General features: G+C 49.5%; 1 protein-coding gene, 1 long non-coding RNA gene and 1 pseudogene across 3 annotated transcripts; all 3 read left to right on the top strand.

The window, feature by feature from the left end:
- The first annotated feature begins 633 nt into the window (after positions 1–633).
- On the top strand, positions 634–2,247 carry LOC120650941. Its single transcript, XR_005665870.1, has 3 exons — positions 634–836; positions 902–1,019; positions 1,819–2,247. It is a non-coding gene; the product is annotated as an uncharacterized LOC120650941 (long non-coding RNA).
- Positions 2,248–2,766: 519 nt separating this feature from the next.
- Positions 2,767–15,711, top strand: LOC120650940. 2 transcript variants are annotated; one of them, XM_039928251.1, is made up of 3 exons: positions 2,767–3,209; positions 10,714–11,478; positions 11,552–15,711. In XM_039928251.1, the coding sequence occupies exon 3, from the start codon at positions 14,270–14,272 to the stop codon at positions 15,632–15,634; it is 1,365 nt and encodes a 454-aa protein (XP_039784185.1). In that variant the 5' UTR covers positions 2,767–3,209; positions 10,714–11,478; positions 11,552–14,269; the 3' UTR covers positions 15,635–15,711. The 2 variants fall into 2 exon arrangements, with proteins under 2 accessions (XP_039784185.1, XP_039784184.1); XM_039928250.1 differs by lacking the exon at positions 2,767–3,209 and adding an exon at positions 7,510–9,949.
- LOC120653129 lies at positions 5,682–5,817 on the top strand (annotated as a pseudogene).
- Positions 15,712–16,303: the final 592 nt, after the last annotated feature.

The raw sequence follows: 16,303 nt of genomic DNA, 5'->3' as shown, positions 1-16,303 counted from the left end.
TCGCAAGCACCCCGGGCGGGTCCACGATGATGGCAGTCTTGAAGTCCAGCAGCGCCGGGATGGAGCGGGGGTGGGGAAGGACGGAACCTCGACGGACGGCAGCACCAGAGGGCGGCCGACCAGATCCGCCACCGGCAGACGGCGGGGTCGGAGCGGTGACGGCGGGGGGGGGGGGGGGGGTCGAGGGGTGGGGAACCCGGGAGGGTTCGGCGGCCAAGGGAGGTGAACGGTGGCAGGGGAGGAGGGCGAGGGGCAGAGGGCTGCGAGACGGGGGGGCGGAGGGCTGCGGGGCGGCGGCGGGGAGCGCTAGGGCTAGGGTTGAGGGAGGTCGGGGGACGGGGGGAGCGTGCGCTGGGGTTGAGAGGTTGTAGAGGGGGTGGCACGGAGAGGGGTTTTGCAAAAATATATGGGCGGCGGGTTTGAATAAAAGAACTTGAAGGGTCTTTTGCAAAAAGACTAAGGAACGACGCGGATCGACCTCCTGCGATGGATTGGACGGCTTGCCTCGCGCTACTCTATCCGGCGACACGCGTCACTCCGTGAGAAACGGAGCGCTGGCAGGGTCTCTTCCCACGGGGTATAGTGTCGCCTGAGGACCCCCCCCCCCCCCCCCCCCCCCCCCCCCCCGGCTCCAAGCGCCTACAGCGCGCGTCGTCCTCCATCGCCCACGGTTCGAATCCCCCTCTTCTCTCCTTCTCCCCTGTTTCTCTTTTTCTCCCTCAGATCCGGCGCTCCTCCTTGCCACAGCACGCGGCGGCGCTCCACCTCGCCGCCGCCGGCCCCTCCCTTCCCTGACCGTCGTCGGCCCCCCTTCCTCGACGTGTTGCCGGCCCAAGGTACCTTTGACCCTACCGCCGCCTCTTCTCCATCCAAACCCTAATCTCGAACCCCTATGCAACAGCGGCCGGCGCGGGCGAGCGAGGCTGGCACATGCGAGTGGCGCTAGCCACAGCGCGCGGCAGCACTCGGCACGGGCAAGGGCGGCGCGGCGAGCGAGGCCATGGCGGCCTGCACTGTTGGTCAGTTGCTTTCTTTCTATTCTAAGTGTTCACTTTATTTACGTATGACCCATTTATCTTTTACCATTTCAAATCTGCGGTCCGAAACACCCATGAATCTTGCACTCGCCATCAATGTACACCTCCTCCCCTTCTAGGATCCTTATTTATTCTCATGGTTAAAAATACAGGTACAAAACTACTGCTCACTCTCAGAACCTAAGGTGTGGAAATGTCATGAATTGAGGAGTATTGCTCGATTCTCCAATTCTAAATTTTCCTTTGACCTCACCAGTTTTGATAAAGACCATTACCACATTCTGATAGTTTTGTCGGTTCTCATGTCTTGCATGTCATTTTTTGACCAGTTTGCACAGTGCAGATCATCTTCTACATGTGCATATGCCATACATTTTACAGTGATTGGTTTGGGTACTGTAACCTTGGAAACCCCCTTTTAGAGCATCTCCAAGAGTGCCTAAAAATAGAATCCTAAAAAACTAATTTTTGGACCTTGCCAAAAATTATTGGGAGAAAAAAAAGATCTTCATATCCAACAGTTCCCAAAAATTAGGTGCTAAAATATGCTAACTGCTGCCACATCATCCATTCCAAGCCAACGTTTGACTTATGAGTTCACAATTCACTGAAAACCATCTACTGAATACTAGTGAATACTGAAAATCCATCCATTCTGCTCCCTTCCGGCGGTGGCTAGTTGCCGGTGGTGGTAATTGGTGAGTGACGGATGCAAGCCGTGCAGAAAACTCCAGCATCGACCGTGTTTCCAGCTCATAGTTGCTGCTCTGTGTCCCTACAGGTTTATCATCTCGCCTAGATGACTCGATGGCCGCCGCCGGCGCGCCAGCGCAACGAAGGAAGGAAGATCACAGGCCCTGCGATCTTCACAGCTACCTGCGGCTCGCAACCGAAAGGACAAAAAGAGGTGCCGCGCATGGAAGGATCAATGTTTCCTCCATCAATACGTGCGACTGGGAGCGCGGAGGACCGGCGGAAATTTAACTCAGTTTGCCCCTGGTTTTGGGCGTGCAGGAGTTTTGGGATGTTGATTGGGCAACTGTTGGAGACAGATTTTTTGTATTTAGTGCTAAAACTAGATTTTCACAATTTGTTTTGGGCACTCTTGGAGATGCTCCTTCCTCCATGCATTGTTTTGGAAAGATCAGCTTGATTGATTGAAACCCTTCGATTTCCAATTTTATCTAATGTGTCATATGTGCAAGGTGTTCTTATTTGCCCCTTAATGGAATCAATGCTGTCCATGCCCACTCAGTGCTGGACTTCTTCCAACTCTGCGCTCAAGAAAGTAATAAAGTATGGCTACTACATATTCAGTCCTTCAGGTAATAAACCACACCCTTGTATATTCATGTCCTACCCTCGATCCATTATTGCAGTCTCTATTTTCCTACTGCGATATCTTTACCTAATGAAACCTGAGCCAAAAACAAACAAGCAATCCATTGGGCCACGTCGCCCGCTAACCTTCAGGCCGTTGGATAGGGCGACAAAACAATCTAGCACGTCCGATTCGATCAGTTCGGGTCTCATACCCGTTTCATCGAGACGCTTCGCGGGCTGCAGGACGCGTTTCCTCCTCGTCCCCTCCGCCTAGGGGTGGTAATGGGTCATGGCCCCAGTGGCCTCTTCACAGTCCAACGAAATCCTTAAATTATTTAATTCAAAATTATATAAGACTAAAACCCGGCCTTTTTAGACCCGGCCCTTAAATTTTCAATTCAAAATCCCACCTCTACCTCCGCCTGCTCCGCCGACCCCATCCTCTCCAGTCTCCACTCCGCCCTCCGCTTGGCGCGCCACCGGAGCGGGCTGGAATCGCGGCCACCAGCGAGCTGGCGCGGCAGGCTGGCGAGGCGGGGATCTGGTGGCGTGTCCTCGGCGCGGCGGCTCCCGGCCAAGGCGTGGGTGCTGCCGGCCGTGGGTCAGCGATGCGCAAGCCACCGTCTCAGGTCCCTACCATCGGCGAGCTAGCAAGTCAGCGGGCTCCAGGCGACGCGGGGACTCCCAGCGCGGCAGCGGCCTCCAGGCGCGGTGGCATCCAGATGCGGCGCCGGCTCCTGACACGGTGACCCCGGTCCCTGGTCACGCTCATGGGAAGCTGCTGCAGCGATGCTCCGATACGGCGCTACACATCCCTGTGCAAGACGCCACCGTCTTGGTGCTGCGGAGGTATGCTAGCACACGCACTCGTTCGTTAGTAAAACCAGTCACATCCGTGCAGGTTTCTCATTTTGACCTTATGGACTTTGATTAGCACATCTTGAGTGCCATTTTGAGCCAATAGTTGGTTTCTAGAACCTTGGACACCCTCAACCTGCTTGAAGAAATGCACGACAAGCATTTGGATATAGGATTTTACATACAACATTTTCTGTAGCTTGGAAGTATAGTATATTTGAATAGATATTCTGAACAAGTATGCCAAATTGAGATCAGGCAACCCTTTTTATGTGTGATTAGATCAAGCATCCATTTCATTTGGCTTCTAGATTCTGTACGATACAAAATCAAGTAGCTATATAGTGCTATAGTACAAAACTAGCTCAAATATCCAAGACATGGCCTCCTATTTCTTACTTATCGATAGTTTGTAATGGATGCTTTGTCCTGATCAATTTTTTTTTTTTGTTTTGGGATCAAAATATTTGCACATTTTTCATTAAGAGGACATGGCCATTCACCCGTTTTTCATTAAGAGGAAAATCCTGATCAAAATATGTACTTTAGCCATGTTCAATCGGTCACCAGCACACTTATATTGTCTAAAGTACATTTGACAATCTTTCAAACTGCTATATAATCCAGCATATTATTGGAACAAAAATCCGATGGTTATTGGAAGGAACAATGCAGAAGATTTATAATTGAGGCATTTACATAAGAAACTAATTACCAAAAGAAATGCTTAACTATTGGTAATTTCTAATAGTGAGATGTTTTTATAGATCTCCTGGTTTTTGGCTTTTTGCTGATTGGCGAACCAACTGCTTGGTTACGGTTTAATTTCCAGTAGGGGCTTTCAATTTGGGTTAGTGCTTTCAATTTGGGTTGTTCTACTGCACCACGAGCATGTAGCTGCAGATTATATAGAAAAAAAAACAAAGCTTATAATATGTTTCGAAAACTATTTCCATGCCTTTTTTTTAAGAACAATACTTCCATGTCTAACCGAGCCCATGCTTTTACTGTCGGCCTGTCTGACTGTTTCCTATCGGCCCAGTCTTGAAGGCCCATATACGTCTCATGTCTCGGTAGCCCACGACAAGTCGACAACTCAGCGGCACAGCGCGGTTGAACGAACGCTTCGTTTAGCACCACCTCGGCAGCCGAAGCTGGATACGCTACGAGCTCCCGCTATAAGACCAGCCCCGTGCACCTGTGCTGCCTCCATACTTAGGCCTTCTCTACTTAGGCCTTCTCTAGTGGCCGCACCCTGAGCTCGCGTGGTGGTTGAGGAAGCGGTTCCAGTATACTCCGGTCTCTTGTCAATTAAAAAAACACTGCATGTAGCAGGGTTTCGTCTTTTTTAAAAACGGCTTTGGCTCTAGTTTTTTTAGTGGAACGATTTCTCTAGTGGAGCTGGAGTTATTTTGTAAAATATTTGGCAAATCAGCTCCATCTTACTTGGATTGAAGAGGTTAAGTGACCAATATACTCTTAGCTTAGCTATTTGATGTTTGTGCATCTATGTTTACACTAAGTTTACAATTCTAAATCATATGAAAATAAATAAATATCCATGATTTTATTTTTATATTTTATATTTTCCATCCTATTTCCTTTTCTTATCTTTTTTTCCTCCTTATCCGTTCCACTATCCATCGGTCCAATCCATCCCTAGGCTCCCGATGCTGCTGTTCTCGCAGCTTCCCATCGCCCGACACCAGCAGCAGCCTGTCGCGCCTCCAGCTCTCACCGCTTGGAGTAGGAGCGGAATGAGTAGCGCCTCGACCTCCTGCAGCCAGCCACCGCGCCTCGGCCTCCCACCCGCCGCCGCCCGCCGCGCCTCGATCTCCCAATGCCGCACGACCTCGATCTCCAGTAGTCGGCCGCCGGTCGCCACCCACCGCTGCTCGGGCTCGTGAGCGGAGCGCGCGACGAGGGGAGGAGGGGGGGGGGCGCTGGAGACGAATGCGGGGGCAAAGATGGTAGACCTGCGGTGGAGCCGGACGGAGCTACGGAACCGTGGCTCCTCCTCCGTCTTTGGGCTCCAGAGAGCGGGTTTCCAGGGGCTCCTCCGACGGAGCCGCCTCCCCGCATCCCGTTTGGCAGGGCTCCGCGTGGAGCCAGAGCTGGAGCCCCTTTTGGAGCCCTGCCAAACAGGGCCGAAATTGAGGTCTTCTAGGGAAATTGAGGTGGCTGTTATCCATGGGACGATGAGAGATTAATAATATTTTATTGCATGTGGGTCCCATAACCGTCGACGATGAGAGGCTATTACTATTTTATTGCATGTGGGTCCCATGACCGCCTCAATAAAACTTTTTTATGATTGCTGATTAGCTTGTAGGGCTCACAAGTCTAAGGTGGAGAAGGCCTTACCTATTGGACAATGAGAGACTATTACTATTTTATTGCATGTGGGTCACATGACCGTCTCAATTAGCTTGTAGGGCCCACAAGTCTAAGGTGGAGAAGGCATTGCTTGGATGGGTCGACGGACGATCACGAAGGTCCGTGGCCTAGGTCAGTGGCCCGCATTGCACATCATCTCCTCAAGTGGAAGAGTGAACTTTATAATTTGTGATAGAGGGATACACGTACACGTGGCCTCTGACAAATTTAAAGAATTAAACTTTGGTCCTTGAGCTCATCTGGAGCTTATTCCTTGCCAATTTTTTAAAAGTCGGCCCCTTCCAATTTTAAAGAATTATAAACTTTGGTCCTTGGGCTCCAATAATTGGCTAAAATTAAACTTTGGTCCCTGGGCTCCTATAATGGGCTAAAATGTTGTTAAATGTTAAACAAGAAGATCAAGAACTGAAGTGCATCGATTTAGTTCTTCCCCCCTATGAAGAAAGTTTAATAAAGTTCCATTCTCTATGATTTATCGATACATGCAGTCATTGAAAAGAGAAAGGGAAAAAAGGGGGAAGACTCAGTCTGCTCTAACCAATACACAATCTCACTGAATTACAACTCAAAATTACCTTTTTTTTAAAAAAGCTCAAAATTACCTATCAACATTTGTTTCAACTCTAGAGAAATGACTTGATTTTTATTTAGAAAAAGGAAAGTTTCCGACATCTGCAACCGCACACAGCCAATTCTTACATCAATCTCAGCTCCGAAGCTGATCACAAATAATAAGTAAAAGTGTACACCAACTAAAGGAAGTAATTAAAAGCAAATTCTCTTATTGCTTCTCCATCCATTTTTAGCGAAGATATCCAAAGCGATGACCTCTAGCGCTTTGCTTGCCAAACGGACAGTCTTTTGCATCCGCTGGGGTTGCGCGGCTGACCACACAGCAGACGGCCGGGTGGGCGGCGGAGGTCAGGATCGCCGGGCTGGGCTACTGCGGCAGATGCATCAGCAGGGTCGTCCAGCGCGTGTGGCGACTCCAAGGTACGGTACGTTTGTTTCCGGCGGAGAAACAAGCATGCCTCGTCAGTCATCACCCCTGGATAGGATCTAATATAATACTGGTTATTAACCTACCGTTCCGTCCGTTTTAGGGGTGAGGGAGATCAAGCTCATGCTGCCGGACCCTGCAACGACGAGGTGCCGGCGCAGCACCAGCAGCCGCAGCAGCATGTGTGCGACAACCTGAGGGTGAACCAGCATCATCTGGGAGAAGCTTAAAGTTCATGTCTTTTTTTTTAACTAGCAAGCATTGCATGATTGCAGCACCATCCTTCACTACACATGTTCATATCTCAGCAGAAACACTGCCATCAACCAGTATCTTCTAGAGTTCCAGGAAAAATACAAAGTTTTTTTTTCTTGGTTATTAGAACTCGGCAAGCAGAGATTATATTGTCTGAATAGGAACTTAACTTCGTAGTACAAATGAGTATCTAGATCGAACTTGAAGCTTATATCTGATAGCTATAGCTAGATTACTAACATCAGACATGATTGAATGTAAACGAATCATCTTCTCGTCCCTTAATTAAATTATAAAATTCTAAACATACATCTTTGCCCTTTCCACATACCTTTCAACCACATGAAGTTGGATTTGAGGCCTAGCATGTAAGTCCAATGCAGCTCACAAGCCAGCAGGATTTGGGCTTATTTGGTGCATGATCCACCCTTTTCACCCAAACATGATCGTGATCGATGTGCAAGTTGTGCTGTCGTGGTTCTACATTTTCAAAGGATGTGCAAACATAATATTTTTTCCCGAAGAACCTTCGAAGAGGTCAGCCCCCCCCCCCCCCCCCCCCCCCCCCCGGCACAAAAACGACTAACCCAAAACACCATGACAACCAACACTGACAAACAGGGCGAAGCCAGCTGAAAACTAACCCTGGTGCACCCTCTATCAAATCAAATATAAAGGAATATATACAATTGTAGAGAAAATATATGGAAAAATTGAGGTAAATATTAGTAACTTTTGGTTTTACCATGGTGCACGTCCACCAGGAAAAGCCAACAAGGCTTTGCCCAGTGTTTTGGGTGACCCACTGGTTCGTCATCATTGCCGAGCTTGTCACCAAAGGTCTTGTCAAAACACCATGTCAAAGAAGAGTAGAAAATGTCCCACATTGGCCAGCGGCCACACAACTCGGTCCTAGCCTCCGAGACCACACCTTAAGGGAGGACACGCCGCCGCCCGCCCGCCTAGCAAACCTAAGCAGAGCTTGCCTTCGGAGACTCCAAAATACTGAAGGGAGAGGTACCACAAGAACTTCCAAAGAAGAAATAACGACATCCCACACGTAGCATTATGAAAGGATCTTTCCATAGATCAACATTTTACAAGTGCATAAAAGGGTGTACCTAGTGCTGAAAGCTCCCACACAAGATGGTGGTGTCTATGTTGATGCATGGAAATATATGTTATGCTTTTTATTTGGGATTTTGCCGCACAACAACTGTATTTTCATATGAATAATGGCATCAGCTTGATAGTTTCCAAATGGAGCATCCTAGTGCATGCAAAGACAAACGACAGTCCTAATATCCTTCCGCAATCCAACTTGATCTTTAATCATTTCTTTCTCAGTAATACATTTCATTTCTAACCGGCTCTCTTTAAGCCTGATCCTTAAATGTTCTAGGCTTAATTTTTTGGTACCCGGATGTCGGATGTGGATGGTCACGGGTCGAAGCAGTCAATTACGTGTGCCACACCATCAAAACAGCCAAGCAATCCTAGTTAGGGTGTTAAATATCTGGTTTGGACAAACTAAAGGTGCATGATTTTGTTACTGTTAGTTTAGGGTGATGAAATTTGAAATTCAATCAAAGTTTAAAACGTGTTTGGGGTGTACCCTTAAACAAATTGTCTATCTAGTATCTACCAAGAAGTACCACTAACATATATAACATGGGAGGAATGTTTTTCGATACTTAGTCATTCTACGTTATAACTTGAGTAAAATGCACCAGAGGTCCACCAACTTGTAAGGGTGAGTCATTTAGGCTGACAAACTCCAAAAGTACATTTTTAGGTCCATTAACTTGTAATTTGTGTCACTTTAGGTCCATAAACTTTGAAACATAGGTCCATAAACTCTGAAAGTGTATTTTTGATCCATAAACTAATAATTTGTGTTACTTAGGTCCATAAGCTCAAATTTGACCTTTCTGGCGCCATGTAGAATATAATATGTCATACCACAGCATACATGTTGTTAAGTCCCTGCGTAACCTCCTCCACCCTTTTCAAGTTATTACCCCCTCCTCTCCACCCATATTACAAGATCATATCTAGATCTAAACTCCAGAACTCACAATGTCAGTACGTAAGTCCCATTCTGAATCCTAATATATACATGACAACAACATCCAAGATAAGTCTTTCATCCCCCGTCTCTCCTCTCCCAATGCACTTGATTCAAAATTGGGCCTCAAATTTGACCCTTCTGGCAAAACTCCAGTAGCGTGCTGGCACCGTGTAAATTCATGTTGGTGCGATATCAGTGCATGAATGCTAGGTGGAGGAGTGTGGACGGTGGCACAAATTACAAGTTTATGGACCTAGAAATGGACTTTCAGAATTTGTGGACCTAAGTGACACAAATTATAAGTTTATAGATCCAGAAATGCAATTTCAAAGTTGATGTATCTAAATAACGCTCTCTTAGCGCAACTCCGGCATAATTCCTATTTAGGTCCCTAGTTTTAAAGTAGGGGCTGAGAGAGAAAACATCAACTCCAGCAGAGCCTCTACTGGAGCCCCTAAACTAGGGAGGCCCCTAAAATCAGCCTCACAGCCCCTTCTCCCTCGGGCCGTTGGGGAGGCCCCTACTCCCTATTTTTTTCCGTCCACTTCCCCTTCCCCACCGTTGCTCGCGACGACGCAGGTGGGAGCGCCGCTTCTTCTCCCTCGCAAGCGACGGCCCTCCGGTCTCCCTCCCCCTCAGCTCGCCCTCCACTTCCCCTATCGTTGCTTCCACCGCTCCCATCTGCCGCCCACTTTTCCCTCGTCGAAACCCTAGGTCTTGTCGCACCGGATGCTGCCAACTTGTCCTCGCTGCACCGCCCACCTAACCTCGCCGCGCTACCCACTGATGAGGAAGAGGGCCACCCCTCCTGCATTAGTTGGATCGGCCGGGATCCAGGCCTCCGGCGCTGGCAGCATCGGCGACCTGGCTTCGACCTCACGGTGCCGCCTCGTCGATGCCGGCGATTGCCCCTCCGCTGCGTACGTCCATGCAGGCATGATGCCTGGCGGGCAAGCAACCATCGATAGCACCATAGAAGGACCAACTCCAATAGCCACATCGTGCAAGGTAAGGTTTTTTCGACATATTTCTTTCATTTGTTGCCTTCTTGCTATTCACTTGAGAGTCGGTGATGCTTTGTGACAAAGGTGTAGTAGTTTGACAGAGGCATAGTAGTTGGAAACCAGAAAGTGCTGCCGTAGATCATGCCAATTTTGTTTGAGACATTTGTTGTCAGTTTTTTTAGGATGGCCAATGAGCAAAGACATTACCTTGGTTAGTATATCGTGTCATCTCCTAGTACAATATATCAATCATCTGCATGAAAACAACAAAGAATTGATGAGACTAGCGCATACTGTTGTACAAGAAAACAACTCAAATTCTAAATCTCGGGTTCTAGTAACAACTGAATCTATTTGTGTAGATTTTGGCATGCAATGTTCATCCTTATTTCTTTGTAGAAGGAATATACTAATGATGGTCAGGCCTTCCAAAGGGATATTTTCTTATTTCTTCTTTCTGATTGCTAGCTGGAGAAGCTTGCAGTTATTAGGCTTGTTCCATTGTTGTAAGTATTTTTTTACTGCTGGACAAATGGTTATCGTGTCTAGGTCTTGTTCCAAGCTTATATATGCACTGCCATATGATCTGTCCCCTCATTGTTCAAGGTTCATAATTCTTTGTCGAGGTTCATAATTGTGGTGGTGGTGTTCATCCTTTGCCAACATTCATGCGCCATTTGGCTTCCATGTTATTTGCAAGCACTGAAATAAGCACTGCTATCAACTCCTTTGCTGATTTTTTTGATATGTTCCATATGTTGCTTGCAGCTTGCAAGGGCCGCCCCTCCTACGCTACTTGGACCCACGAGGTCCCAGGCCTCCCGTGCTACTTCACTGCCCATCGACATCGGCAACCCAAGCTCAACCTCGCCGCGCCGCAGTCTATTCCACGTCAGTCACTCTGCCATTGATGGCACCGTAGGTAACCCGATGCCGACATCCACATCCCGTAGGGTAAGCTTAATTGGACTTTTTATTCAGTTGTGGATGCTATGGCAAAAAGTGTTGCTATGCTATGGACCATAGCTTTATATTTTTCTATCAATGAAATTCATAGCTATACAAAATTTAGAATTTTTAAATTTATTGCAACCAACTGTGACATGTGATGAGATTGCAATGGCTACTGGAGGCGGACCCTGGACTAATATGATATCTGATGAGTGTGATATTGATGCAATCTCCTTGTCAAGTGGCTTTCAGTGGACATTTGATGATCCTGAGAACCAAACCAAGGTTGCAAAAGTAGCTCCGAAAAGGGCAGGCAATTACAATCATGAAGTGGACATCCAATTGTGCGTGTCATGGGAAAACATCAGCACTGATCCTATCATTGGCTATGAGCAGTCAGGGAGAGCATATTGGAAAAGAATTGCAGATCATTATCATGCCAACAAGACCTTTGAGTCAGATAGGAATACCAACTCACTTGAGCACCGTTGGAGTGCCATTCAAAAGGAGTACCATAAGTTTCAAAGATACTATGATGAGGTCGAGCGTTGCCATCCAAGAGGCATACCATACAAGGAGAATGTAAGTTTGCTTATGTATTGTTCACTGTTGATAATTTTGCATTCATTTGTACTAACACTTAACTTTGTTGTAGATCCTTGAAGCATAGACACTATTTGCAAAGGGGCCACTGAAAAAGTCATTCCAATTCCTTCACTGTTGGCTCAAGGTGAGGCATTGTCAGAAATTCCAAACAATGGAGAACAATAGAAAGTCACAGAGTAACATGTCTTCTAATGGAGCTACTGAAAGGGATGATGGAATGACAGTGGCTGAAGTTATTCAACAGAACCAAACCCAAACAAGAGGCCACCCGGAAGGAAGGAAGCAAAGGAGAGGTTGAAGATAGGAGGTGATTGTTGGTGGAGAGTGCCTCCGGAACGGACGAACACTACAACAGTCAGGAAATGCACGCACAGACAACTCGGAGTTAGCACAAAGGCTTCGCACGATTAAGTGGAGTTCTCTTTTTCTATTCAATGTTCCCCATCAATGTACATCGATCAGGTATTTATAGGTGACGGTTCACCTACCACCTTCCGTTATTACACTGTAATGCCCCCTAACAACTATATTCCCGGAATATTCCAAGGACACAACCGTATTTTTACATTACACAGTAGATCACAGTCGGGCCCTTACTGTTTATTGGGCCCCGTCTCGTACATCATCATTCGGTGAGCTTGGCCTTCGCGGCATCCGACACGATCGCTTCCTGATGCCTATCTTCGCTACCCTCCGCCGTTGGACCTTGGTCATTGCCTCTCTTCGCTCGCCTTCGTCTTCGTTGTTTGGACCTTGGTCTTCGACTCTCTTTGCTTGCCTTCGTCTTCGCTGTTTGGACCTTGGTCTTCTCCTCTCTTCGCTTGCCTTCGTCTTCACTGTTTGGACCTTGGTCTTCGCCTCTCTTCGCTTGAAGCCCGAGGCCCTTCGCTCACTCGGGATGCTGAGCCGGCAGAAGACCTTGTCATTGGACCCGAAATGGTCCACGGGCTTTCGGTCGATGGCCAAAGGTGGCGTCCCCAACAGTAGCCCCTCGGAGTCGTCGCCCATCCTTGGAGGGGCGATGACTTCGACTTCTTCTTCCGAAACGCCACCCTTCAGGTCTCGACCGATCGCTTCGCGGTCCGGCGAGGCCTGAGTCTCTTCGATTTGCCTGTTAAACAACGGACCAGAGATCGAGGTGTCATAAATGTATTAATGAATAATTTAAATGAGTTCAGCCCGTCGAACGAGGCGTCCGCTGCGAAATGCCGACACTGCCCCTCCATACGCGCTCACTTTGCGAGAGGCTTGGAGGGCAAAAAAGGACTCTGCACGATCCCCCCCTTATATAAGTGAGGGCGCGCAGACGGGGAGGGCACGCTCCCATTGGCTTCCTGTTCTGAACTCTCTCGCTTTCTTCTGCCTTGGTGTCTCTTCGGCGTGCACTAGCGCAGCTTCTTCAGCTTCTCTCACTTCGCTAACACCACAGTGACCCCGTCTGACCCTGTCATGGCTCGGAAGAAGAGCAAAGCCCCACCTGCCACCTTCTTCGGGCCGACGAAGATGACACTACCCATGTTGGAAGACATGGAGAAGAGAGGGGTTCTCTCTCCTGGCCTCGGGCGGGTTCCACCGAAGACGGACGTCTACGCGAAGCCCCAGGAAGTTGAGGTGGTCATCTTCAAGGACTTCTTTCTGGGTGGGCTTCGCTTCCCCCTCGACCCCGCTATCGTCGTCATCTTCGTTCGGTATGGTGTTTTTCTACATCACATGACACTGAACTCCTTCGCTCGGATCAGCCTCTTCATGTGGCTATCGAAGACGTGCCGCCTCACTCCCACTCCTGATAACTTCACTCGGGTGATGCGAGTACACTATCAACTGAAGACTATCTTTGTCCGAGGATCCAACGGCAAGTCGACAGAGATGGAGCCCCAGTATGGGTGCTACACCTTCGTGTTCCAGCAGACCGCTCCCAGCCTCGTGGGGGTGTCGAAGAACAAGTGGCCAGGGGATTGGTCTTCGTTCTGGTTCTACCACAAGGTTCCCCTCGATCCGGAGATGAAGCGCCATCCTCTGGTTGTCCGGAAGCTTGGCAATTTGGGCGACACCCCAAAGGTGGACGTGGCCCGCATCCCTGCCAACGAAGCGTACCCGGGCATCCTTCGCGGGGTGTCAAAAGTGCTAAGCATGCGAGACATCACGGAGGAGTTCGTCGCATGCAATTGTTTCCCCGTGAGGGAAAACTGGACCGTGTCATCCTGGGCTCCGTCGGAGAAGGAAGTTTACGGGCTTCCAATGCCCAACTTCAGCAAAGTCTTCGGACTTCAGAAAGAACGTAAGTTTTTTTCGAAGGCCTTATAACTTTTGTCTTCGGCCTGCAGAAATTGATGCAGCAGAGGTGGAGGCCTGCGCCGACGAAATCCTCGGTCCCGTGTCTGGGTCTGAGTATGATCTGCTGCAGACGAAGCTCGGTGGCACGCGGGGCAACCGGGTTTTCTCGTTCTTTGAGATCGAGGCCCCGCAGCGCTCCGCCGAAGCCCAGATTGCCACTCAGAAGGTAGCGACCATAGCTGGAGGCGCGGGCGGCTCCACCGCTGCGCTTGAGAAAAAGAAAAGGAAGAAAGGTGGTTCTGGCCCGGGTGGCGCGAAGCGGTCGAAGCTTCTCGACTTCCTTTCATCGTCGCCCCTTCGCAGTGCTGGGGAATCTGAGGATGATGGGGGCAAGGGAAGCCCCATTGCCGCCGCTTCGCCTCCAATTGCCGCTCAGCCTATCACGGTCGCCGCTCCACCACCGAAGCCCTCGCTAGCTCTAGAGTACAGCGCCATGGAGCCAGACAGCGATGACGAACTCGCCCTGGAGATCCAATCTGTCTTGGCGGCTACGGAGCCCCATGTGACAACCTCGGCCGCAGCCCCTTCGTCCCCCAAATCGACATCGAAGTCTTCGGATTCATCGTCGTCGTCAAGCGGCGAAGATGTCGAGGGGCATGGGTCTGGTCCCCAGAAGCAAGCCATTGCCCCAGACGCAGGCACCACTGGTGCTGTCGGTGAGGGCGGTCAACTTCCACCCGCCGGGTCCTCCATCCGAAGGCCCGCGATGTTCACTTCGACGGAAAGCAGCAGCTACCACGTGAGCACCTCCGACCCTGTTGAGGTGGCTGCTGTTCTCGGGATGCCGCAGGTGAAGCTGATCGGGGGCAATATCGGTGGTAGCCTCCGATTCTCCAGCAGCGAGTGGGAGAGGAGGTTTCTCACCGAAGTTGGCTCCTCTTTCGGCTTTCCCCTCATGGAGAGGCGCTTGATGGCCACCGGGGCGAGCCAGATCTTGCAAGACGTCGAAGACCTCTCCTTAAAGGCCTTCGTCGCTTCTCGCTGCACCTCCCGCCAATTGAAGATTGACCACGAGCGGGCTTCGCAGTTTGCGGTAATGGAGGAGCATGTGGCCTCCGTGGAAAAAGAGAAAGCAGCTCTCGAGGAGGCCCTCGTCGCCGCGCGCTCCGAGGCGAAGAGCAACAAAGAGGCAGCCGAGGCCGCTCGCCGGGACGCGCTCGCCGCGGAGGAGGCCAAGGCCAATGCCGAAAAAGCCAAGACTGAAGCCGAAGAGGCGCGAAAAGTTGCCGAAGACCAGCGTGCCCACGGGAAAGATGTTGTCCAGCGATGGCGCACCGCTATCAGCTCCTTCGCAGATTTGGTGCAAACTGATATGCACGGCCTGCTCGGGAAGTTTGCTCTTGACCCCCCGGAGATTTCGCAAGAAGAAAATGTCAAGGTGGCAGAGCTCTTCCGCTGGATCTACGCCTCCTTGGCGATGGCCAGATCTGGCACGGACGTCAAGTGCGAGCTGTCCGCAACGGTTGCAGCGCGCACACTTAGTGCCGTCGTCTGCCATTTGCTTCCAGCGGAGAGCAGCGGCTCTTCATCTAGCATTGTGATGGCTCAGCTGCGGCTTCTTCGGGATGCGTCCTTCGAGTGGCCTTCGCTAGACTCCCTGCGCCCTGAATCCCTCCCTACTTTGCCGAAGAACATCGCCAAGAACTTCGCAAAGTACTTTCATGAAAAGGGGCGGGGACTCGTTGATTTGGAACTGGAGCGCATGAAAGAACAGGTACCAGCTTTGTGTTTTTCAAAGTTCACTTTTTGTTATCTTCTTCAGGTAGCCTCTCATGCCATATTTCAATATAATGTTTAGGCGATTGATGACACACACAACACTTGGACTAATATGATTGTTAAGATGACCATTCTCAGGCTTTTAGGTTCAAGTGATGACAAAGAGAAGATAGGCATAGCTAGGCCCGAAGGGCCGCACCTACGGTCCAAAGGACAAGAATTGAAGAGACCGTGAAGAAATCCAAGTCAAAGAAATCAAGACAGAGATACTTTAGTATCACCGGTTGAACCGGCGCTGAGAAAATCACATACGTCGGTGCATTGACTTGGAGCACACCAGGAATTTTGGTTTCACCGGTTGAACCGACGTTAGGAAAGTTGAAAACGTCGGTACAATGGACCCAGAAGCTGAGGCAAAGTCTATACACCGGATGAACCGACGATCGGGTCTTGGTGAACGTCGGTGCAGTTGTCCAGAGAGTTTGTTTTTCAGAGTTCACAGGACAACTACACTCACTGGTTAAACCGACGCAGCATCGGTTGATTGCCCGTACACGCAACGGCTAGTTTTTGAGGCGGGCAGTTTAGTATCACCGGTTGAACCAACGATGGCTATTGGAGGTACGTCGGATTAACCGGCATTAAGTATTTTTCTGGCAGCTTTTCTCCAACGGCTATATTTGCTTGTGCTGCCTATATATACCCCCAAGGCCGGGTCATTTGAGGTTGTTGGAGACTCTGGAAGTTT

This window comes from Panicum virgatum, chromosome 9K, assembly GCF_016808335.1.
Source record: "Panicum virgatum strain AP13 chromosome 9K, P.virgatum_v5, whole genome shotgun sequence".
Taxonomy (NCBI): domain Eukaryota; kingdom Viridiplantae; phylum Streptophyta; class Magnoliopsida; order Poales; family Poaceae; genus Panicum; species Panicum virgatum.
This window is presented reverse-complemented; position numbering and strand designations above follow the sequence as displayed.